This window comes from Psittacula echo (genome assembly GCF_963264785.1).
Source record: "Psittacula echo genome assembly, chromosome: 4".
Classification (NCBI taxonomy): Eukaryota; Metazoa; Chordata; class Aves; order Psittaciformes; family Psittacidae; genus Psittacula; species Psittacula echo.
The window spans coordinates 29,205,568-29,231,338 of record NC_137738.1 but is presented as its reverse complement, the minus strand read 5'-3'; the positions used below and the strand labels follow the sequence as shown (position 1 = coordinate 29,231,338).

Below are 25,771 nucleotides of genomic sequence, written 5' to 3'. Positions count from 1 at the left end.
CATTTGTAGGAAGCACAGCCTGGGGATAGGTCTTAAAACCCAGTCTGGCTCCAGGAGAGGGCACAGTTGGCTGGCACTGACCCAGCTACAGGTCAAAATAAACTCATTTATCCCAGTCACAGAAGCATCACCATGACTGTGCAGCCAACGGGAGGTTTTAAGGAGGGCATCCCTCACACCACAGCAGAGCCATGAGGCACAGAGCATGCAGAAAGCCCTTTTCACTCCAGAATTACTTCCTGGGGAGGCTTGAGGCATCTGGCAGGACAGTCCCAGAGAAGCTGCTGACCCTGCAGCCTGTACCCATGCTACCTCCCCTTGAACGACACCCTTCAGGCGTTGCTGGATGACTAAACCTCCCCCTCTGAAATGATGCGTATGAACTGAAAAGTAGTTGCATGAGTTTTATTCCCCTGTTTATTTCAAAAAACTTCTTCCTCCAAAACCTCAAGCACTCAAAGCCTTCCCTGCAAGCTTCAGGGAACTATTACTTCTGTATAATTGTCACGCAGAGGCTGCAGGGACCCAATGATGAGAGGTTAAATGACAGAGATGAAATCCCCCTTCAGCTCAGCCCGAGACAAACTGGGCCCTGTGTTCTGGTCTGCCACACAGGCCCATGGCAAAACTGCTTCACAGCTCTGCCTGCAGCTTCTCTGCAGACGGGGAAATAGAGAGGGGAGGCAGCACTGGCTCCATGGGTATCAGGTAGGGCTTGCTACCGGTTTTCTACACAAGCAGATGATGCAGTACTGCCCTCATTTAAACCTGCTCACCTGTTTTTCTGTGTTGGTGGTTGTCGAGTAACACTTTCTTGCTTTCTTTCTTTGTCTCCAACTAGATTGTGGCTGCTATATTTGCCATTGCAGGGATAGTTATGATGACGTACGCTGATGGGTTTCACAGCCATTCAGTTATTGGGATAGCCCTGGTGGTGGGCTCTGCCTCAATGTCTGCTCTCTACAAGGTAAGCACACCTTGGTCTTTCCCTACACACCCCGAAAGATGCCTGTCACCCTCGTCACTCTTTTGGACTGCTCCTGTCTTACTTGCAAACCTTCATGCAGTTCAGTGCCACATTCCCTTCTTTCAGGGGCTCTGCCATAAGCACACTGACTACAACACTGCGTTCAGGCATTCACTTAGGATAAAAACTCCTGTTTCCTGGGAAGAGTCTTCTCCAGTGCCCGCAGGAGAACTAGAGCTGCCCTGTGTTCTTGACAAATGAGGCTGCTTTTCCACACGTGCTGGATTTATTCACTCACTCTGGAAGCACCTTGCAGAGATTTAGCTTCTTTTTCAAGTCACTTTGTTACCTCCCCTTGCCAGTCCTCCTTCAGTGGCACATGTAGGCTGCATTGGGTTTAAAGTATTGCTTATCATGGAAATAATTACATGCTTAACAATTACATGAGCTCAAGGTCTCATCCAGGGACCAGCAGGGTAAACTGCATGGTTTGTAAGATGACATGAAGTCTTCTCTGCTGAGCAGAGCTGTTTCATGTAGCCTGGGACACATATGTGCATTTGCCTCTGGGCTGCTCATGGCACCCAGAGTCACAGTCCAGAGAGGAATAAGGACTTGTAGGGTGCGGGTCACCCACCCTAGCTCAGATGTGTAGACAGGATGAGGTGTAGATGACTCCATATGGCCTAATGAATTGCACCATTCCAGTCCTGCAACAGAAATTGACCAGACGAGCCCTGCAGCCTTAACACAAGCAATCCAAGGAGGCTCGCCAAACTGAGAAGCATCTGTCCGTGTCCCTCAACACTGCACTACAATGCTTTCTGCTCCTTTTTTCAGATCAGCCTGTCTCTTACATAAGGGAGGTTGTGAAGTGTCATACAGCTTTTTCCCCTAAAAGAAAGGAAAAGAGAAGAGAGATGCAAGAAGAAAGATATGGCTTTCCAGACCCAAGGAAACACCATGGCTCTGGAGTCATCTGCAGGCAGGCAGGGTTATTCAAGGCTAGAGCCTAAGCTCTGCCCCTTCTCCCATGGCACCTTGCAGGGATCAGGGTCTCAGGGCTGCTCCAATAGAGCCCATGCACGAAGAGATGATGGTGGCAGCGGTGGCAGGGTGATTCATTGCAGTGCACCCTGCATGCAAGGGCAGATGGAGCTGTGCAGCTTGTTCTGCAATTAGTGCCACTCTGCCCTTGTTTCCCACAGCCTGACTCAGTTTCCATGAGTTCTGCCATAGCACGCAGGCAGCTCTGCAGGCAGATAAGCTGTGCCACATGCAGCAGAACCACCTCCACCTGCCCTACTATCCCAGACACAGACACTTCAGCCTGCCTGGGCTGGCTGCCTGCCCTGCCAGGGGCAACAAGCCATCCTCAGGTGGCACAGGAGGAGTAATCCATTATGCAGAGTGGCAATGCAACTCCACTGGCAGTGAGATCTGTGAGGCGGTGGGAGCAGGCAGCAGCTCCATGAGCACAGCAGCCCTGCAGACTTGCCTGCAAGGCTCTGGGTAGGCAAAGGGGCACTGGTGGGGGGGCCTGTCATCCCAGCACAAACCAGTAAGTCAGAATCTATCGGCTGTACTAGTCTGCAGCCTGTAGCATGGGAGAGCTGTACCCAGAGCCCGTGGGTTCTGCTGGATCCTCTGCAGTTCTATGTGGAAAACTGATGTAGTTACCAGACCAAATCTGTCTGCAGGTACTTCTTCAATGGGCCACTCACATCCCCTGTTTCCTCTCTATTTATCCCTTCTCCCATTAACAAATCGAAGCTTTTAAATCCCTCCCTGTGGTCTCATTAGGCTGCAGCTGTGTTCCAGGCTGTGAGGCTGCTGCTGCAGAATCTGCTTTCTGGGAACAAGCCCCCAGGGAGAAAGTGGTCTGGCACTGTGAGCATGTGTTGGGAGGCAGGGACAGCAGTGCTCGCGGGCAGGCCATAGTGCACAGCAGGACAAGGCAGGAGGACGGCCGGGCAGCTTGAACTGTACTTGCTCAGCAAGGCAGCGCTCCTCAGGTGGCAGCTCAAGGTGATGCAAGGAGATCACACAGGTTGCTTTCTCTTCACCCCTGCCCTGCTTCACCACATCTTCTGGATTTAATATGAGTTTATCCAGAGGACCAAAGGTGCTGAGCCCCCTTCCTGCATAGGCTCCTTTGGTGGTTGCCCTTTCCTGTGTTCTAGTTGGCTCCCAGCAGGGAGAAGTCTGGGGTACACAAACTGGAAATCACAGCTTCACGAGCAGCCACCTCAAGTGTCTGGCAAGCATCGCCATATAGGTGCTGACTGACAGCGGTCCGTTGGCCCCAACCACTGGCCAGTGGGCCAGGATGCTGGAAGCCACTGGAGCCAAGACACCAACCAGCCCTCCAGAGGAGTGGTAAAAGAGAGTTAAACCCATGTGTTTTCCTCTTGTAGGTTTTATTCAAACTTCTTTTGGGCAGTGCTAAATTTGGAGAAGCTGCCTTATTCCTGTCTGTGTTAGCTGTCTTCAACGTCCTCTTCGTTACCTGTATTCCTGTCATCCTTTATTTTACCAAAGTGGAGTACTGGAGCTCTTTTGACATCGTTCCTTGGGGAAACCTCTGTGGATTTTCAATTCTCTTATTGAGTGAGTAGACGGGAGGCTTTCACACTGCTCAGGGTGGAGGAGGGTTCACAAAACTGGCTGCTCCAGACCTCTGACATTCTGGAGCTGTTTTCCCTTCTCCTCAACCCAGTTATTAGCTCGAGAAATCATGCAGAGGGTCCCTTCCTAGGTGGCAATGCACACCCCACTTCTGCTGTTATTACCAAGCCAAAATACTGTGGCCCTCATTAGAAGGTGCTGTGGGAGTAAATTGTAAAGCTTGTCCTCACTCCTACTCATGAACTCTGCTGCAGAGATAGCGAGACTTGCCTGGGCTGCGATGGGAAGCAGCCCTTCTGGCAGGGCATTACCTTGAGCTCATCAGCATCCCTCGAGCAAGGAGGTTAGATCAGACAAGTCAAGGGCAACCTCCAGCGCCTCTGCTGACTTCAGTAATAGCTAATTGCTATTCCTAAAGAGCAGTAAAGTTTTGAAAATGTAGCATTGCACAGCACAGATGGGAATTAGGTAGGCGGCTCTCCGCTCTTCTGCTGCCACTGCTGTGCCACCAAGGGAGCCCAGCTTGGGAGGGATGCCAAATCTAAGCCTTAATGAGTCATGGTCATGAGAAGTGTGATGCTGTTCCCTGTCAAACTAGATATGTGGACTGTGCTGCCACGGTTGCTCACTACACAGGATGATGGCATCACATCTCCCAGAATGTTCCATTTGTTTCTACTGGAAATAGCCCTTCCCATACCTATCTTGAGTCCCAGCTCCTATTACCCAGAACAGCCACAATGCTTGGCTCTACAAGTATCTCCAGTTTACTTATCAGTGGATTCAAATGGAAGGTTTCTGTGGGCAAGTAGTGCAGCAATTGGCAAGAGATCACTGGGCTGTGTGATGTATAGGTACTACTAGAAGACAGTCAGCCCCAGCTCCTGACATGGTCAGTATTGGCGAGGCTGTCCTGACTTTGCTGAAGCTAATCGCCTTAAAACAAGAGTGATTTGGCCCTCTGCCTAGTTTCACTGTAGTAAAAAGTGGTTTTCTTTCTTTCTTCAGCATTCAATATTCTACTAAATTTTGGGATTGCTATTACCTACCCCACCTTGATTTCTCTTGGAATTGTGCTGAGTGTCCCAGTGAATGCAGGTAAGAATTTCTGTCTTTCGTATCTTAATGAATAAATTAAATCTGTGGCCTTTCAAATGCAGAGTGGGGATACAATCACATAGCTTCATTAAACATGTTTTGCATCTTCTCTCAAAGACTTACGGAGATAACCTAGATAAAAAGTGCATTCTTTACATGTTAAATGTGTTGTATAACATTACATGAATATTCATAATCTCTAAAATTGCTTTTTAAATTACTGTCCAAAGAAGCCTGGCTACTGAAAAACAAAGTGGATTTGAAGTCATCCATCTCAGGGCTGGGATGACAACTCATGGATGAAGCAGAAATCAATTCTTAATGATTTCTGCAGGGCAGGCTTAACACTAAATTGAAACAAATAAAATTGCTTATATTTTAAAGCAAACACATACTAGTAATTCTGCTTGCCTTGGTAACCAACACTGCAGGTGTCTTTCAAGAGCTCTGGACAATTCAATTTTGCACATGGCCGGGTACATTTCACTGACTGACTTCTGAAATTTAGTGAAAGCCAAGAGACTGCAGAGCCCAAGAGTGCTGGGCAGGGGAGTGCAGAGGCAATCCCGGCTCAAACCAAAGCCACCTCTCCCAAAGCCAGCTGGGCTGAACTGGTGCCACAGTGCAGGCAGAAGCTCCCAGCTTTGTGCTGACTACAGGCACGAAGGGCCAGGCACCACTGGCTGCCTCAGCAGGTTTTGGTACCAAGCGGTGTGATCCCACAGAGCATGTGCATGGCTCAGTGTCCACAGGGTTTCTTACTCAGTGAGGCCATCAGGGTGAGAATTAAAATTAGCACGAAGGAGTTTCTGTGCTGGGGAGGGAAATGACCTTTCTCTGTGTACCTGGACCTCAGTGGGAGTTCCTGTGCTGTCGGTGAGCAAGGGAGAAGATGCCACTGCAGACAATAACTCAACAAGCTCCAGGTGTTAACGCCTTTTGCATGCTGAGCCCACGGGCCAGCTCTGCCTGCTCTGAAGGGGGCCATACCCTGTTGTGTGCTAAATCAGCAGCAAGGGTAGTGTCCCTGCCACAATTGCCTCCATGGCCATGTTCTCCTGCTGAAGCCAGCCTCCAGAGCTGGGGAGGCAAAGGGGAGGGATAGGGATACTGTCCTAATGCTTTGTCCCATGTAATAACAGCTGTTCAATGTCCCACACAGTTGTTGATCACTACACGAGTGAAATTGTCTTCAACAGTGTCCGGGTGATCGCCATTATCATTATTGGCCTGGGCTTTCTCCTGTTGCTCTTGCCAGAGGAGTGGGACGTCTGGGTAATAAAGCTCCTCACACGTCTCAAAGTCCGGAAGAAGGAAGAAATCCCTGAAGGGAATGGAGACATTGCTTCAGGACTGCCTAACAAAAGCCGAAGAACTCGTCCCTCCATGTCATCCTTTGCTCATTAAATGCTCTTTTTAACAAAACTTTGTGGTTAACCTTATCTATGATGATGCAAAGGTCTTTTCTTGGAAAGAAGCACACCTGTCCAACATGGTGTACATACCTGTACAGTTTTGATATGATCACCATCTAAGGCATTGAATCTTGGCATGTCCAGTTTGCTTGTACTTTTTTCACATCAGACCTTTCACTTAAGTAGTACACTGAAAAAAAACCTGCAAACCAAGAACCTCTCTTCTCTTTTTAAATGAATGTAATATATAGTCAAAATATATTTGCATAGGTTATTTTAAAGAATGATTTTCATGAAATGCAGGGCAGACATTTGAACATTAGGTACTGAATGATGCATTGCACACTGTGATTTAAAAGAAACAAATGCTATGCTACATCACACCTTTATTTTTGACCAGAGCTGTACTCTGAAATTTGTCAAGGAAAACAAAAGGGAAACTTTCTGGGACTGGAAGATGGGGAGAAGAGTGGAAGGAAGGGAGGAGGTTTGGAAATCACTCTATGTAGATGAGCGCACGTTGCGCTGCAGTCAGGAGAAAATTTAAGTGCTAAAAATGCTTGCACTAAAGCACTAAAGAGAAAGCAGTCTAGAGCCCTAATCTCCTTATTCTGCACATGACTGTAGTCCACGTTTAAAATCATGCAAGAGAAATCCAGTGCCTTCTACAGAACTCTTGTCTTTATCCACACAGAACCAGGTCCTGCCAGGAGGCATTTGCAATGGCAGGGCTCAGGCTTGCGGCCCCGGGGGACCCCAAATTCCCACTGACATCAGGACGTGCACCCCATACACGCCGTGGCTTCTGTGGGAACACGTATGTTTGCGTGCAGCAGACCTGGTTCTTTTCTCACTTGCACAGGTTTTACCCCTGTGTGAAGCTGCGTTTGATTAACACCAGTGTGAGGAAGGGGAAGTCTTGGTCATGTGTGGAACAAGCCAACCAAAAACGATCAAAGGGGCTGGCAGGAGCGTGGTTGTTGACGTACAGTCTGAGAGCACGGACTAAGGGGGTGAATCACCAGTTGCTTTTACTCCATAATTGTGAGTGTTAAGAGTAAAAATGTGAGATATTTACATCAAATGTAACACTTTTTATGAAACTTGTAAGCACCAGGATGTTTACTTACGCGATTTTGGTTCGCCATTAAATTTCTATCTGTGATAGATCACATGCTATGTAAAAAGTGGGGGGGAAAGGTTATAGTTTACTATTTTTGAAGTTTACATTGTTGCATACAAAATTAAAAGTGTTCTTTTGAACTGCTGCCATAGCCTAAGGGTCCCTGCTGCCACTGAGGTCCTTTGTCTCAGGCAGGGGTGGCATCCACTTCAAAACATTTTAGCAAATCAACTTCAGATTCCATTATCTGTTTGGCAAAGCTAAATAATAAAAGATTTTAAACTCAGCCTCAGTCAATGCTATCTGTTTCCTTCTCTTGACTGCACTTCTATTCCTGTTTTACTGTGGGTGGTATTGGGCCAAAGCGATCAAAAGGGATAGAATGCAACCCTTGCCAGTCTCTCACTGCTTGCCAGTCTGTCTTCGACAGCAAAGTCTGCTCTAGTCTTCCTGGACAAATCCCTCTGGAAGGCTGATGTCAGGCATCAGTCAGGAAACATGTCCAGCAGAAGCGGGCCAAAAGAAAAGCTGAGCTTCCTTTGAAACCATTGGTGAGCAGCCATACATGCATATGCTAACAGGTATTTAGGGCTATGGATGGGACACAAATTTGTACATTAACCATTAGGCCGTAGCCCAGGCTATATGTTTTTTCTCCATATCTTCATAATCTCTTCATGACCAAACAGATACTAAAGACTCGCTAACAGAGATTATACACACAGGCAAAAATCTGAGGCTGTGGGAAGCTGCTCAGAACCACTGTCCCACTCAGTCTTACACACCTGGATCTTTAACCTATTTCTTTGGGAAGCAGGGGAGGGTAAGGCACAGGACAGGAGCCCAGGTACAACTCTAATAACTGGTTGAGAGACTTGATCTCAAAGCTGTCATATTAAACTTTACTCCATCTTTGGGCATATCATTTTGTCATCCTTGAAGTAATCCACACCCTCCCCAAGCCCCCTGCCTGAGGCAAAGCCAGAGAAGAATGTACAAATAGTCCTTCCATTTTCCTTAGTCCAAATAAGTGGCATCTTCTGTTATCTCTGCACTCCATTTCACTGTGTGCTAGATGCAGTCTCATAGGTATCCAAAAGGCTCTAAATGCCAATTTAAAAACTGCAACTCATGTATGTCTATTACTAAAATGACAGATTAATTTTTTAACATTCCATATGATTGCGGGGGAGTTTATGCACCAGAATGGATAGCAGCATCAGGAAAACCCTGTGATTTGCCTGATGCAACTGTCATTGCTTCTGCTGGCTTATCCTTCCTGAGTACAGACTAAATACATGCAAGGGCTGTGATTTCAAACAGCACTTTATTACAAACTCTCTCCCAAGTAGGAGCTGAGCAAACTAGAATTACCCATGTTGAGCAACTGTAAATTACACACAGACAAATTAATCAGATGAAATTACCTATATTTCTTCAGGCAATACATTGCGCCTGGACTACATGGACTCAGAAAGCAGGCTGGGACAGGGATTTCTTCAAGGAATGGGGAAAGAACAGAAGCCAGGGACAATGCAGCTGGTGTGAAGCAGGAGCATAGAAGAGCTGCTGACAGTATGAGGACAGAGATGCCTTTGAGAAACATTTTCCAAGAGAAGATGCTCACCTGTCCCTTGCTACAATCCATTTGAAGAAATGGGATCTGCGTACTTACTCTGAAGTCATAAGCTATAAGGAGTTTGGCTCCATGCCCCTGATGTGTCCTACAGAAAGAACCAAGTCTTTCAAGGCCTCCAAACCTGAGCTACTTCTTTCTTGGCAAAGGCCAAGACTGAGAACCTTCTTTCACAATCCTTTCACAGAAGCTTCTTTCAAAGTCATGCAAGCTGTCTTAGCAGAAACTGCTATCAGCAAATAGATTTTGATGGGTAAATTTAATTAGCTCAAAACTATTAAAAGAGAAGCAATGAGATTTTCTTCTTCAGCTGTCATGTTCTAGGGCATTTCAAAAATCCCTGCACCTTATCTAAAAGTCCTGAACATTAGAAAGAGAAATAACGAAAAAAGGAGCTGAAAGGTCTTGTGAAAGCAAAAAGGAAGTCAAATGAACAGATGTGCACCTGCAGCCTAAAAATATTCTTTTAAGAGGAAATCACAGTCCTAAGGACAGGAGCAGTAACTCAAACTAATGTTTCTGAAAATAGTAAGCCTCACATTTCTCTTTTCTACCTGTTAGAGGTCCAAGCAGACAGATTTGTAAGGACTTATAAAACATGAACTTCAGCTTGGGTTTCCTGCGCTGCTGGCTATGAGTGTCCATTATGGGTCAGTGAACATAGCTTTGCTATCTCCCAGCAATAGGTCTCTCTCTGTCCCTCTGGCTTCTGAAGCTGCCAAGCTTCAAAACGACTGCAGCCTAGTAAGCAGAGTAAGTTAGTTGCTTAATACTCTCCCTGTGATTTTTGGCCAATTACACATTTTAAATGGCTTCATGACTTGTAAACAAAACCATCTCTTTCACTGTGTGATTTTGGATTTGGTCAAAGGCATGTCACTTGCTAGCTTGGCTGCTAAGAAAATTGATATTGATCTTGAGAACAAATATCATGTTTGAGAATGATGTTGCCTTTGTGCATGTGTAAGCAATCCCATCTAGTACAGTACACCTACACTTCACAGACAATGTTTATAGTGACTATAAGTAATGGGTGAAGCTGATGCATGATTAAATACAATACTTGAATGCAAGAATGCTGCTGGATTTTTTAGAAAGAATTTTAGGATGTGTTTCAGTCTCAGAGAGAACTAGAAACCACTTCTTCGCTTTTAGTACATAACATGCCACAGAAATGTGAAGGCATCCAAATGAAACTCAGAAGATGGGTTTCCTTCTTTCATTTACATAGCTTTGAAACCTGAAGTCTGCTTGTTGAACAGGCAGGTTCCCAGTTTCCCATTTAGCTTTCCTGCAAAAGGCTGAGCATCAACATCGCTGCAAAGCAAGCTTGTCTCATCCTTCATAGGCTTAGACAATTGCTAATCAGGAGTCAATAGAAGAGTAAGAATTAGTCTTCCCACCTTACCATTGACTGCTTTTCCCAAAATACTCCTTCTTCTGTTTTCGTACTTCCTAACAACTGAACAAAAATGGAATATTGTCATTAAAAACCAGTGCCTATAATTAGTGTGAATTACTTTGTCAACTCAGAAGAATCCTAAACCTCTAGCTGCTGGGTTAGCTTTTCTTTTTTCTTCATCATAAAATCACAGAATAGTTAGGGTTGGAAAGGACCTTCAGATCATCTAGTTCCAACCTCTCTGTCACTCCCTGGTGGTCATAATCGCCACTTGTCTAGGTAGCCTATTGATTTTCAGACTATGCTCCATGGAATTCTCCATTGACGTCCACGAGCTGTCACAAAGACAAGGAAACCTTTTCTCAGCAGGCTTCAGATCACTAAACTGAGATTTGGAGAAGACAAAAATCACTGTTCTGTCTATTCTTTATCCTTTTGTGTCCACACCAGCCTGCACAGACAGCTTAGCTCTTCCTAGTCAAATCCCCTCCTGTGCTAATTGATGCACCCACACAGCCAGGTCTCCATCTCAGTGTCCCAAGCCATGTGCTTAATTTTCGATGTTCATACCACACTGGCACTCCCTAGTGTGACAGCGAAGACACAGCATTGTTGACCCAGCAAAGACAGCATTACAAGGAAATCAAGGTAAGAGCTCCAGTTAGCTGAAAAATAACTTTATAATGCACATTTTCTTAGGGATTCAGAAAATAGATTTGGTAAGGCTGCCAAACAAAAGCTACGGTTTTCCTTCTCCTCATACACTCCTCCTTCTTTATTCATTTAAACCCTAAATTCTTGCTAACTCATCCAAAGACGTTAAAGCAGGTTATTGTTAAAAGGATATTCATAAAACTCAACATGAATTCTTTAGACAGGTATCTATTTCTTTAATAACCCCTATCTCACTAACCGCTAAATGGAAATGTAATTCAAAGGCTTCAATTGTGGCCAGCAGTGCACCTAACAAATCTGGAATTTTTTCAGCCTCCCCTCTTTCTAGAACATTTGCCTCTGCCCGGTATTATAAATATCCCATTTATTACTTACTGGGCATATTTCCCAAAAGTAAGAGACTAAAGATAGATAAATAGAATTGGCTAATAAACAACAAAAATCCACCTCCTTATGATAGCAGTTTAACCAAATGGAAATATTGCCATTAAAAATGTATTAGAGAAACCTTTTTTCTATTCATGCACTTTCTTAAAACCAGATCATTAAATTTCCATAATATCCATTACATGGAGTTATTTACAATTGTGTCCACTGAGTATTTCTTCAGCTACAGATCATTAAAGAATAAACTATCACAAATCCCAGGTGTGCTATTCAGGCTTTGTGATTAATTATACATAATCATATTACTCACTCCGTTTCTACAATGCAGTAACAAAACAACATTACATGCACCATAAATTTTTAAATCTAAAACACTACTGACGTTTCCTATTATCATGTTTCAGTCCTGAGACTTAACATTCATTTTCTTTTCAATATTCATGATTGTAAAAGCTTGCTTTGCAAAAGCTTGAGTGCAAAAGAGTTCCAAGTAAGCAGTAATATAAATTTACTTCTATATTAATTCTTTTCAACAGAAAAAAATTAATTGAAATTCTACTTTTGTAGTGGCTTCCACTCACCTTAAACCCCCTGTTTTGTAAGATGTTAAATTACTGCACTTCTGTCTTTTACCTATCACAGTCTAACAAACAGGAGGTAGCTAAGCAAATAGGCAGGGATGAGAACATGGGCTGTTATATACTCTACAGTGTACAGCAGCAGTCACATTTGCTTTGCTTCAAAAAGATTCCGTTCGAAGAGGTTGGTTAGGTATTTCAACCAATGAAATCCCCTCCAGAACTGGCTGGCTTATAGGGTACTCTGCGGAAGAAGCACAAACCCTTGGTCTTCTCTGAAAATACCTTTCCAGGTATAGAAGTAAGCGAGCCATTTGCAAGGAGAACCAGACGAGCATGCCCATAACCACCAGTGGGAATTGTTATTGCATGCTGAGAAGGAAAACCAGTTCAAGGTAGGTCGGCAGTTCCACCCGCTCCCTGGCCCGGCTGCCGAGCGGCCTTGTGCACCCAAAGCAGCACCAGCCATCAGCATGGGAGCTGGCAGTGGTTCCACCCGGCAGAGTTGGGCTCTTCCCAGCTAACAAAACGCCACCCTTCCCACGAGTGCAGCGGGTGGCTACGGCAACACGGGTGATCGCTTTCCAAACTGCAACACTGCCCCGCATTGCCAGGCAAATGATGATGCATAAAATAAGACTTCCAGTTCCTCGGTTGCAGGGACTGCCACGAGGAAACACCACCGACTCCCAAATAAAATAACGAACATAGTGCGCTCATGGGTGTTCTTTATCAGCACTGCAGGGCTGTTCCCCGGTGCTGCCGCTCAGCTGAGCTCTCCTCTCACTAAGCGGGAACCCTGAAGGGCCTGGCGGGGGGAACTGAACTACTGGGAAGGGACGATCTGGGGAGCCCCGGCACGGCACGGCACGGCACGGCACCGCACGGCACGGCCCGCGGGGGGATACCGCATCTCCGTCCCCATGACGACCACGTCCCGTGACCAATCTCGCCCAGGACTGCGCGTGCGCACTAGGAAAGGCGCCGCATCGCTTCCGGGGCTGTGACCTTCGCCGGGCGGGTGAGGCGGTGCTGGTTTGCGGCCTGCCGCCCGGCAGTGCTCTCAGGCAGCCGCTTCCCCCGGTGCCTTGGGACCGGCTCGCAGCCGACCCGGTGCCGCTCGGACACACCGCTGTTTGCGTTCAGGTCGGTAGCGAGATGGCGGCGCCAACGATGGAGGAGAGGAAGGCCTGCTGGGGGGCCCGGGACGAGTTCTGGCAGTGTCTGGACAGCCACGGGGATGATGCCTCCAAGTGCGAGAAGCTGCGGCTGTCCTTCGAGTCGCTGTGCCCGCAGCAGTGGGTGAGCAGCCGCCGCTCCGGGCGCGACCTCGGCCTCCACTTACCGCGTTAATGATGGCAGCTCTGGGTTCTTGCATTGGAGAACGCGTGCTGTCTAACGCTTTCTCATGGAGAGCCTTGCACCTTCGAAACATAACTTGGTTTGCACGCTTTTAGTCTTGCAGGGAAATTACAGCTCCTGAGCAGAGCCCTAACTAACCTAGGAGCTGTGAAAAGTAGATCAAAGCACATGGTATAAAGGGAAAGAAAATCACAATGTCAAACTTTCAGATAAACACACAACTACGCAAGTATACAGGGTTATTGTTTAGTTAAAATTAAGTTCAGAAAGATGCTCAAAAGCTTGTGGAAATGCACAGACGTTACTAAAGAGGAAAGGCTAGTACAGAAGGGAGGCCACACATAGGGCTTGCACTTGCATGGCATCTTAAGACTGGCATCAGATAGATGCCTTGTGCATTCCCTTCTTCATGCAGTGTAACTTCACAGTAAACCATCGACTTCCATATAGCCCACTCATGTTGTGCCTTTTAGTTTCTCTAAGCTCAAGCTGTAGTTCTTAACTTTTTTAAATGCTCTTGTGCTAACAGCAGTGGCTGACAGGCTGAACGGACTGAAGTCGGTAACAAAAACCCAAGTACATTCACAGTTGCTGTAGTGACTTACACTTTGAACGCTGCATTTCTGCTGTATATCATCTCTAGTGATGATGGTTTCACAGTAAAAATAGCAAAGCAATAGACTGGTTTTATCAGATGCTTACAGAAGTAATGGGGTGGTTATGGCAGGAAACTTAAGTTCACTTTCAAAATGGTAAAAAAAAAAAATCCACAAAACAAATACTCCACTCTTAATTTCTTCAACAGAGCAAGAAGCTCCTAATTAATGTATTGAGTTAAAGTCCTCCTCAAGTTTGGTCATTATTCCTTATTCTTTTTGTGATGCACAAGGCCTCTTTCTCTGCCAGTTTCTTCCAAATATCTTTTCTCTTTTCAAACAGGTTAAATATTTTGACAAAAGAAGAGACTTTTTAAAATATAAAAAGAAGCTTGAAACAGAAGGATATCATCCTCCAGAAGCTGCTGGGAAGTCCTAGCTACTCTGCTTTCAAAATGAATCTAGTGAGAATAACTATGTAAGGAAAAAGCACGAGAAAGTGACAGCTTCAGCTCAAGAACTGGTAACCCAACTGTCTTCCTGAAATGCACACTGCTGCTCCTGTTACCAGGTCTGAGGTGTCTGCTGGGAAAAGATGGTCGTGGATAGCTTTTTCATGAGAATAAGTCAAAGAAATATGGTGCAGGGCTATTCAAAAATGAAGGTTTTGAATGTGCAGTTAGTCAAATTGTTTCATGGGAATAAATGATTAATAATGTAATATAATTCTGAAGAGAACAATAAAACTGTTTTTCAGTAAGTTAACCAGCTTTTCCTTAAGATAAAAAGTCCATTCCAACTTCCTTGTCAAAAGGAGGTGGTGGTATAATACGATTTGTATTTGTCAATAAACTGTATTTTAAAATAGTTTGATATATGTGGTAAAGTCAGACATCAGTTTATAAAACAGCAGCTATTAGAAGACCTAATGCAGGGGGTGGCATTTAAAGTAAGTGAATTTACCTTGAAAAACATGCTGGAGGCATAAAATGCTTTAGCTGCAGTAAGTTTTGATTGAGGTTCCAGGAAAGCACCACTTTCATTTCAAGCATGGTCATCACAATTGAAGTAACTGCAGGAAAAACTTATTTTTTGAGTTTGGGATTCTTCACGTACTATACTGATGTTCTAATAGTAGAAAAAAAAAAAACACCCCACACCAAATGCAATATAAATAGTATTTATTTCCAATGAAACAGTTTTATTTAAGGAGGTACAGTATTATTAAGGCATTTAAAAGTCAGTCTGAACATTACAGAGATCAAAACATGCAAAACTGAAGAATCCCCATTCACCCTGAGTTTATATCTCGCCTATTCAGAATTTCACATTGTAGCACCATAGGAAGTCACCCCTCTGTACTATAAGGCACAGAACTCTTGACAGTTATTTTTACTGTTTTTGCTTGATGACTTGTTGCCTTGTGTACTCCCAAATCAGCAGAGCTCCGCTTACATGAACATTGAGGGATCGAATGATACCCTGCTGAGGAATTTCCACACAGACATCCAGGTGGTGAATCAAGTTTGCTGGGATTCCTTCATGTTCATTTCTAGTAAAGAAAAAAGAAAACACGGGAGACCTAACTAAGCTTTCATGTCAGAAAAAAATTCAGTTCACTGCTCCAGCAACAGCTGAACACCCAATATGAAGACTCCCTCTCTGCCTTTTTTTGAAACTAATGAACAGCTGTATAGGAAACGATCTGGGCATGAAGCTGCTGGCACAAGAGCGAAGCTCTAACTACCCACTTTACGTTCAGTGAGGTCTTGGTATGAGGGAATGTCGAGACTGATTGGAGCCTTGAACTGGAAGTGTTTCACCTCTTCAGAATGAGCACACCAGAAGTTACTAAAGGTTATCTATTGGTAATTGGAACTGTGGTTTTAAGTAGAAGAGAACAAAGTAATTATGAAAACTACATTCTGAAGAGAAGCTACATATAAAAAGGTTTGAAAACCCAGTATTTCTGCCCTTATTCCTGGTCTCACTTGGTGACCCCACAATTCAGCAGCTTTCTGACTTGCAGGCACTTTCCTCTAGACTTCTTCAAGTAGCCTTCCCTTTGTCACATGAGGCTTGCTTGCCTATAGGAACTGATTACTGCTTTTCTCTGAGGTTGTCCCAGCTTCTGCTTGTACTGCAGAAACTTACTTTGTCTTGTGCCTCATCCTTGATTTTTAAAGCATCTCCCAGCTGTGCATGCTTCCACTCAGCTCCAGTCCTCACCAAGTTAAGCAGAGTAAACAGGCAGCCCCCTTCTTGCTGAGCAAACTGCAGCCTACACACACAGGGCCCCAAATAACTGAAATGAACTGATGGTACCTCTTATCGCACCAGGAAAACTATAATCTGTGCTGTTGCTAATTCCACTCATAAAAAAAAGTAGTTACAGCGTATGGATAGCGTATTAAGTATGAGGAGAAGGATCATTCAGAAGCAAATACCAGCACCACCTACTCCTTAGCACACAAAGCCAAGCTCTGCTGTCTCCATGATCACTTTGCACTCTAAATCCACCTTCACCACTGCCACTTGGTTTTCACATGACCAAAATCTGACTACTGGAAGGGATGGACTGCAAGAGGTAGATTTACAAAAACGTGTGTGTTCTTACCCTAGCAGTAACAGTGACTTCTCTGGGAAACAATATTCTGTAAGATCAAAACTTTTAGCTGTCTGCTCCACACCAATAATAGTGTAGCCTTCTGTTTTTTTCTGCTGTAAATAATCAACAAGCTGACATGGTTTCACCTGTCCATCAGAAGCAGAGAGAAATACACAAATACTGAAATATCACCATTTGTAAACTTCTGAAGTAACTGTCAAAATCAATTTACTTAGACTGTTTTTAAGATGGATGACTTTTATCTCCAAAAGCTCTGGGCATATGCGTAGCTTAACGTTTTAAAAGCTCTTCAGCAATAGCACACAAGGTTAAGGTCACAAAAACCGTACTCTACAAATGCAATGAACAAAAAGGCTTTTCTATGATTCTGACAGCTACAAGCCTTACATCTGAATGTAAAAGAATCACAGGGAGAAAGTGCATAGTTATTTAACCTGGAATTCCTTCCCAAAACAATACAACACCCAGTACCAAGGCTGAGTTGCCTTACATGCCTTCATTACAACTTGTGATAGCTTGCAGTGAAGAATTGTCTGCACTCTACTCTCTGGATTGCTTATTCATATTAAATGCCTTCATGCAGAAGTTCTGTCATCAGTACACTTCTATGCAGAGACTAGGCATGACAACACGTGTCCATCAGCATTCTGTTTTAGGCAAAACACTGTAGCTATCAAGAAAAATCTGAATAGGCTGAACATAAACACTGAGGAGGTGGTGAAAAATCTGCATTCCATTATTCTGAGTTAAAAAACCTGATTATTATAAAATATCACAAACATTTTCTACCAAATGCTAAACATATAGATTGAAACCCTCATTTTTATAAGCTAGATAATAGGTTCTAAAAGCTTGGCACAAGTTAGCTTCAGGCAAGCTCAGAGATCATCCCCATGAAGTTACCAAAAGCAATGGAGCAAGCAAGATAAATAAAGCATTGTTGAACATTTATAAATAAACATTAAATTCCAACTCACCACTATAAAAAATAGGGTAACAATGACAGCTCACACAATCAATTTAAAAATAATGTTAATTTCTTATTGCTGTGATAAGCGATTTTTATGCGATTGAGCCAAATTTTATACCAAAATACTGAAGATTAAGTCTCAGTGATAACAGTGGGAGCTTCTGTTAAATAAAAGGTTCATTTTTACCAGATAAAAGAAGACTCTGAACTACACATTTGATGAACTGAAGATGTACAGTACACTTCTGAGCTATTAAAATGTTTCCATTCACCTCAACAAGGGGGAGCCACTGCTCTGCAGAAACGCTAAGATGCTGAAACTGCTTATCTTGTATATAATGAAGACTGCCCACAACTAGTGCAGATGCCCCAAATATTTCACTTGTACGACATAAACCTGCAAGTAGAAGAATTAAAGTGATTTTTTTGTGTAGAAAATAAACACAAAGCCAGAATATTTTAGCAATTGAGAAAGGGCAAAAAAATCCAAGAGAAATTATTACTTTAGTCCTCTATTTTTTAATCAGTTTTACATCAGTTTTTCCAAGCCACACCTTGTTCCATATAATTTACCAAGGTGGGAAAAAGTTTTGTAACTTATCAGAAAGATAAAAATTAGAAAAGTATTATATCTGACAATGTGCTTCTACAGAGTAATGGGTCAGCTTACAAGCCTCATAAACCCCATACCTGCTAAATGACATTACACTGAGAAAATGACACATTACAATGCAGACAGCACCAGCTTGTGGGTTTATTTTTCATTAATAGTCTCACTGCAGTTATTTAAACTGCTAACAGCAAGTACAATGCAATGAAGTATTTGGAGGATTTATTATATCACAGCTTGCATGACATTGTGAAAAGCACTTGATCGGGAGCAGGCACTTTCCTGTCCACATCATGAGAAACTAGTAGGTCTACCAGATTTGGCTTAATTGTTACAGAAAAGAACGTAAAAGCAAATTATTTCCTTTAACTACATACAATGTTGAAAAACTCAACTGTAACAAAAAATACAAAAGCAGTAAGAAACTGAGCATAACTTAACAGCAAAGTTCTATTTAATTAATGCATGCTATGTGTAATTCCTCCTCCCTCAACTCCCCCTTGAAATGAAACTCTAGAAGACCCCTTCTTCTGAAGCAGGTAGTATTTCATTTGGTTACCGCCTCCCCAAGATAGTAATCTATTTCTCTGAGCAGTACTTAAATAGTTTTCCAACTGGTCTAAAATAAGATGTGCCATCAATCTTACCTCCTAAATTGGTAGGCTTATCAATAAGAGAAGCCACCACAATCAGCCTGCTGTTTGATTTACCAAGTTTAGCAGCACGGTCCTGAAATACCATTTCCAGGTCTAAACTAGGAGTACTGTTTTTCCAGGGTATAATCTTTTTCTGAACATCAGTCCATTCTGTCTGGCTATCTGTTTCAGCTGAACTTGAACCTATAAAAACAATTAGTAGTCAATGCAGATAGGCAAGTGGTCGCAAAACTATTGTTTCAGTAAAGATTATCTAAGTGGTAATTCTGTAGACACCATTAGTCATTTACTATTATTTTATGGTATATACTCTGGTCACATACATAGAAGTCTACTGCAGCTAAGAAACAGAGATCAGATTGAACACAGATGTATACAGCTACTACATACAAATAATTACATTTAATATAGGTTAGCTATATTTTACCCATGTCTTGCTGAGACCAGTCACTTGGTTTCAGATCATGAAGTTCTATTCGAGAATGATACCACTGAAATGCTGGTGGCAAAGGAATGTCAGTGAATCTATCGAATTTAGAGAGCGAGATCCATTCATCTTCAGCAAGCTCCGAAAGGCGGGGAAGAATGTAAAATATAGTCTGCAGTGTAACACAGTGTTATTAGCAGAGCACCACTAAAGCAAGTGAAACAGATAATAAATTAATCTCTAGTAATTTTACCACACATATCTTATCTAGCATTCTATGATCTTATACTTGTTTTTCTTTGTACTTGATATAACTTACTAATGTATCTCTCATTGATCGCTTTACATATAGTGCTATCCCAAATTTTCATAGATCTAGTCTCTTCCACTCTCCAGTTAGACATTTTTTAAACACACATACCCCTTTTCACATTCATGTTTATCTTGTATTTTCAGCTTAGTTCCTTTATATCTTATTTTCCTCTGCACCAGTATTTTTGCCTGCCTTCCTTTCCTTAGTGTTTATTCACTATAGCAAAAAGAAGAGATGAAAAAGGTGCTCTAGAAGTTACAGATTTGTATTCATTCACATCAATTTTAAGCATCCTCAAAAGTTACTTCTAAGAACGGAAGCCTTAAAAATCCTAACAAACTACATGTGATTAAGTAGATGCTCTTTATTTATTAGAAGTACCTCTTCTAGTCACACATATAAAACCTGATTAACTCCCACAGATGGGCAAATTCATCAAATACACCACTTCTTAACTAGCCTAGGTTTTTAACACAGTATTAATTAGACAATTAAGCTGCAGCCTTAGTCTAAAATCCATCACAATTAGGTGAAGTAATTTTTCAGTTTAAAATGAATAATAATTGATCATTATTCATCCTACATTAGAACATACACAGGAAGATAAAAACATAGTTGTAAAACTACACAAAGATCAGCAATAATTTCAGACTTGCCTCTAGACTGTAATCCTTAAGTGGATGAAATGTTGCAAAGAAGAAGTGATCTTGGATTCGCTGCCAGTTCCTTCTAGCATTCCTGAAATTGCAGAAAGTAATGCAAGATGCACAAAAAGGGCAATGTAATGGAATTTTTTCTTCAATTATCAAATTGGAATAAGGCAACTTGATCATATTTATTATGTACTGTATGGGAAATAAGATACTTCAACAATTAAGTAAGGACCCATTTACAAATAACAGCAACAAAACCCCCAATATGCAGGAAATAAGTTTTACTTATGTTTCAAGGAAGGCCCGTAACATGTCTCCAAATTCTATTATCAAAAGCAGCAAGTTTCACAAGAAAGTGTTCTATCTAGGTAGGCCTCTGGAGGAAACTGAATACTAGCCTAGAGTTTAGTTACAACTTATATCTGTGAAAAATAGAGTTTATGTTGGCTGACAACACCACTGTCGGAAACTGAATATTTTTCATTAACTCCTAAAAACAGAGCTAAAAAAATAAGAATACACACACATAAAGTCACACACACAGAGTACAAAATCAAATTCACTGCTCTATTTCCAAATCAGGACGCAGAAAAGCATTTCTGTAGAGCCCATTTAATCATCATCCAAAATTAAATTCCCTATCTACTTTCCTCCCACAGAAGTTTTTTTTTTTTTTCAAGTATTAACACCAAAAAACATTTTGGATTTTTATATTTAAGAAATTACTGGTATCAGGAAGTTTGGGAGAATTAATTTTTTTGCTTTAAAATCCACCATATAAGAAAATTAAGCACCCCTGACTTTTTTTTTTACCCCACCTCTAAACTATGAGCACTGTTCAAACATGCCGTGAGTTTTATCTCTTGTGCTTTCAGACTGTGATGCTACACTGAATTATGACTTCATTTACTTTGCTGATAATTAATTTTAACAGAGTTAAAAACCCCATAAACTCCCACAGAAATTATCAAGTGCTGCTTAAGAAAATTAGGCTGCAAATAGCTCAGAAGAATAATGTTAGGCAGTAAGCAAGATGAATGTTACTAACCCTGTACCATGCATGTTTTCCACTTGTTGAAGGCTAGATTCAATAACTGGTGTCAGAGCTTCAAATTCTTCCACATGCGACATTCTGCACATGCCCCAGATTTTTTTAAGGGCAATTAATGCATAAAGTCGAACGCTGAAATTATGGTTGAAACACCACTGTAGAACAACTATGAGGGCTTTCTTCAAGGCTGGTTTCTACAAAAGAAAACACAAAACCCAATGATTCTTTCATTTATATGTTAAGGCTAAATGTACCATTCAAAAGTAGAAAGGGAAGAGTGGCCCAAGAAACAGTGGCTTAGTCAAAAAACAGCATTTCAGAAAGTCAGAAGCTTTAACAGTATGTAGATGTGCAAAACCAGGCTTCATAATGTGGTCCTGATTTTCTTCCTTCTTTTTCATTAGAACACAGACGTACCGCCCTAACAAGTGTTTTGAAAATGCACTAATTTGTTTTAAAAATTATTAATTCTGCATACACAGAAGCCTCTGTTTACTTCTGATTTTCTAGCTCTGATCTTGCAAATGTATGCAAACATTAAAAAAAATAATAGAAATGCCTGGATTGCTACAGATATGTAACATCTGACTGTATCTCATAATCTATTTTAAAGTTCAGTGTTTTCCATACAAAGCATACCTTAGTAGGAAGCAGGTATTAAAAAGGTTCTGAAAAACCTTTGAACCTTTGAAAAACTGCAATAATGGATTTCGTTTCAGAAATCCATACACAGAGGAACTGGAAAAGAATGAACACTTTTAGTCAAACTTACCTTCTCAGAGGTATTTTGAAGAATGATGTCAAAGTGTGATAACACTGATAAAAATGTGCAGATGCTTGTTTTAAGCTTTTCTTCATCCTAAAGCAAAAGAGAATGTAACAAGAAATAGGCATATTATATCCTAAAAGTTTCCAAAGCATGTTCTGCACATGCAATAATACCACACTATTAACAAAACCCATGTGTTTCCATAGCAAAATTTACTAAAATATGAAGTTCAGATTTCATTTTTCCTAACATGTTATTTGCATTTTATTAACACACTATTCAGAACAACATACACAGCAGTGTAAATAAGCTAAAATTCAACCCAAATTTGCTGTGCTCCTTACTCTGAAAACCCCAAACCCAATAAAAACCTCAGGGATTCTTTTTAGTGCTTGCACTTTTTCATGTCATCACACACATGGGTATTGGATGTAGAACAAAATAGCCTAGTAGCTGCCTCACCCACATTCTGTACTGGAAGAAATGAGTTTCCACACTTCTATTCAACTCTTCTGTTTACAGATATATTTCCTATTCATCCATTTTGCTGCAGCTTTGCACTGGGTGCTCAAGCAGCTTATTTTTCAGTATGATCCTGAAAAACCTGTTCAGAGTCACTGTTTTCCAGGACAGCCTCTGAAAATACAATCCGTATTTCTTTTTCATAAATCTACATCTTTTCTGCTTGCTGTTTGTTTGAATGGGCCCACTGTGATTCAGTGCATTTGCTATCAGCGTGAGATTGCTTTAATCCAACACATCATCATCTACTAAGTGACAGTAATTCCAACTGCATGAGCTTTTAAAAAGAACTCAAATAGGAAAAGGCTACGTTCCTTACAACACTTCAGTTCAGATAGGCATGACAAGGCATCTTTGTGCAGTTGTATACTTATATGTGTGTATATATATGCAAAAGTATAAATTGTAAATGGAAAGATTTTTTTTTCTCCTGTGCAGGTGAAAAAATAAAGACAAATCAGAACAAAACCCCAGCAAGCACTACTAGCAAGCAAAGTATTAAAAACCTCCCTCGTTTGGGGCAAAAAAATGTATGTATATAGTTTTTTAATTTAATTCTTGTTCGACTGTTTAGCTGTTTTAAAAACTACAGTAGCAACTAGGCTATTGGATAAAAAAGAAGACATCTACATTTAATTATTATGAGTGGTGAGCTTCAGTAGAGGCACAACTGCAAGTAATGTGTTCCTACACACTGGAGGAGATGCAAGTATATACATGTTCTACTCAGCCCAAATTATACAATGCTATCAAATTCAAGAATATCAATATAGACAATTACTATTTCCACAAGTCAACTCTTATGGATGATTACTTAATCATCCAAGACGTAAAAATGAAATGGTAGCAAGTCAGTTCTCCTCAGTCAACCCTTTTACAACTTTTGGATGCCATAATTCAAACTCTGCCTCCAGCTTTTGGAACCACATTACAGAACTGCACTATGAGAGAAGTGCATATTACAAGCCAAAAATTGAATGTGTGTTATGCAAGTCATGTTCCCATGGACAAACAAGATGCAGAAGACAAAAGCTGGGTGTGGAAACCACAAGTGACTTTGCACTTTCCCAAACTCAGAATCTAGGGCATCCATGTGTTCCTGATGGAACTGTGACTGCAAAGAGTACTCCAACTCAGTATGCTCAGAGCAGTACCTAAATGTACTCAAGAAATCTCAACTGGAAAAATTCATTTGTCTTCAGCTACTTCTGTATCACAAATATCTCAGACTATAGTTCAGACCCACTTCCAAGTTAATTTGATTGGCTCAATAACCCATTGCTTCCAAAGGGAAATTGGAATACATAGAAAATAAGGTATGGGGTGACGAACTGCACCCTCTTTGAATTATTCTTCAAGCGAATGCTGAAATTCTTACTTACATAGCAAAAGCAATCCCAGAATTTGTTAAGGAATTGGGGGTATCTATGTAGACTCATGATAACAATCCATTCGATGAAGTATTTCACAGATGCCTGATTGTTACCAAATCCAGCCTGAAAGACTTTGCCAAGGATTCCACACAAAAAATTCTGAGGAAAAAAGATCATAAATCACTTGGTATCTTGTTAGTTACTTCCATAAAGGGGAAAAAAATCTAAATAAAAGAACATTCTCAGCTTTATCATAATATTAGAAATATTTTAATACTCAGATGTAAACATTTTAGAACCATCTCATTTCTTTATTATACCTTTAAATTATTCAATTATGAAGTGTTAGTTGAAACTAAGATTTTTCAATATTCTGAGTGTTCATAAACTAGCAACACTTTTACTACATGAAACCCTTTAAACTGGACGTTCAGCACAGAGTTTAGCTAGCTTTAACAGGCATGATCTAGTCTCCTGTAACTCACAAGTCCAAGAACCAGTTTTCAAGTGAACTCTAAAAATGCATAATAAATCAATGAATTCAGACAGAAAGAATGAAACTACACAAAACTTCTACATCATCCACAGAAACTGCATGCCCCTTATACTGTGCTGCAATTTAACATATGCAGTTTGCATGACACCAAATTATCCTTGAAAGGAGATATTTATTTAAGAATTCATAGTAAAAAAGCAATACCTGGTCAAGCTTTGGAAGAAGAATCAAGAGTGTCTGCCATACCCGGTTTTTAATTCTATGCTGTAAGGAGTTTGCATAATAGCGTGTTCTAGATCTGGATACCTGTTCATCCTAAAAGCAAATTAAAAAGTTTTTTGCATATTCTTCCCTTAAAATTGAATACATGGAAATATACTGTACTGGGAAAGCAGCACCTACTGCATACCTAGTAGCAGCATTAAATATAAAAGTTCGGAAAAATATATTAATTTCATTTATTCAGAAATAAATTTTGAAGCTTGTCCATGAGAAGTTCAGAAAGGTAAAAAGTATACAATTCCACTAGAACTTTTAGTTAAGAGCACAAAAAAAAAGTATTAAGACTCTTCAAACAGCAGAAGCTTAAGAATTTACAGCACCTACTGTACATGAAAAATTAAAACAGTACTACATAAAATGGAGCATGAGCACTCAATCTGTCATTTAGCTATGTAAGAACTAAAGATCCTAATTGAAGAGATGAGTATATAAAACATTTCTACTTTACTGTCTACATTAAAAAAAAAAAAAGATTTAGTCAAGCTATCAATCAAGATCAGCTTGAAACTACAGCTCTAGCTTTGAGACAGAAGTTGATATTCTGCAATAGAGATGTTTTGCATGACAGAAAACAGATAAATAAAGCTTTTGAAAGATTTTAAATTCAAGTTCTCATATAGCTTTCCCTATGGTCTTCAAAATACGTGACACTCAAAACTATTTTTACTTTTAAAAAAGAAAATAATTTGATCCAAGTCCTGTATTATTATTAAAATGCAAATACACTTTACTTTTACATGTTTAAGCTTCATATTTAAGCAAGTAATGAAATAACTTTTAAAACTCACTTCTCCCACTTTATCAAACTTACAACACAAATATTATCCTTTCTTCTCCAGTAGCTAACTGACAAGAATGAAGGACCAAAGGACCACCCATTTCTTGTTCTTCAGACAAAAGCAGAATTCTATAGTACCAGAATGCATGGGTGATGTTCCAATAGTAGCTGTAGTAATTTACCACTGACTCATGCCAATGCATAAGCAGATATGATATAAACGAAAATGAGACCCAAGCCTTCCCCATTAAATCTATTCATAAAGGTCTTCCAAGGAGACAATAGCTCTCTCAATTCAAGTTAGTCTGTAGTCTCCAATTGTTAAAGTGAAATGTGTTGCTTCAAAATGCAGCCTAAAGGAAGATTTGTAATGCA

The 25,771-nt window shown here is 41.2% G+C and overlaps 3 protein-coding genes across 4 annotated transcripts in view; 2 read left to right on the top strand and 1 right to left on the bottom strand.

The window, feature by feature from the left end:
• Positions 1 to 6,100, top strand: part of SLC35F3 (solute carrier family 35 member F3) — a gene marked incomplete at both ends in the record, with an annotated part of 168,597 nt that extends 162,497 nt beyond the window's left edge. For both annotated transcript variants that reach the window (XM_080616883.1, XM_080616884.1), the window contains 4 exons: positions 842 to 967; positions 3,385 to 3,577; positions 4,604 to 4,693; positions 5,856 to 6,100. In XM_080616883.1, the coding sequence (XP_080473009.1) occupies positions 842 to 967; positions 3,385 to 3,577; positions 4,604 to 4,693; positions 5,856 to 6,100 (654 nt within the window). The remainder of the gene's footprint in view (positions 1 to 841; positions 968 to 3,384; positions 3,578 to 4,603; positions 4,694 to 5,855) is intronic.
• Positions 6,101 to 12,933: 6,833 nt separating this feature from the next.
• On the top strand, positions 12,934 to 14,462 carry COA6 (cytochrome c oxidase assembly factor 6). Its single transcript, XM_080616368.1, has 2 exons — positions 12,934 to 13,211; positions 14,211 to 14,462. The coding sequence occupies exons 1-2, from the start codon at positions 13,068 to 13,070 to the stop codon at positions 14,304 to 14,306; spliced, it is 240 nt and encodes a 79-aa protein (XP_080472494.1). The 5' UTR covers positions 12,934 to 13,067; the 3' UTR covers positions 14,307 to 14,462.
• Positions 14,463 to 14,873: 411 nt separating this feature from the next.
• Positions 14,874 to 25,771, bottom strand: part of TARBP1 (tRNA guanosine 2 -O-methyltransferase TARBP1) — a gene marked incomplete at its 5' end in the record, with an annotated part of 34,785 nt that continues 23,887 nt past the window's right edge. Inside the window, 10 exons of the mRNA XM_080616985.1 lie at positions 14,874 to 15,419; positions 16,485 to 16,621; positions 17,739 to 17,863; positions 18,724 to 18,915; positions 19,160 to 19,331; positions 20,129 to 20,210; positions 21,174 to 21,370; positions 21,949 to 22,035; positions 23,850 to 23,999; positions 24,541 to 24,651. Coding sequence (XP_080473111.1) covers positions 15,260 to 15,419; positions 16,485 to 16,621; positions 17,739 to 17,863; positions 18,724 to 18,915; positions 19,160 to 19,331; positions 20,129 to 20,210; positions 21,174 to 21,370; positions 21,949 to 22,035; positions 23,850 to 23,999; positions 24,541 to 24,651 — 1,413 coding nt within the window. The 3' untranslated portion in view covers positions 14,874 to 15,259. The remainder of the gene's footprint in view (positions 15,420 to 16,484; positions 16,622 to 17,738; positions 17,864 to 18,723; positions 18,916 to 19,159; positions 19,332 to 20,128; positions 20,211 to 21,173; positions 21,371 to 21,948; positions 22,036 to 23,849; positions 24,000 to 24,540; positions 24,652 to 25,771) is intronic.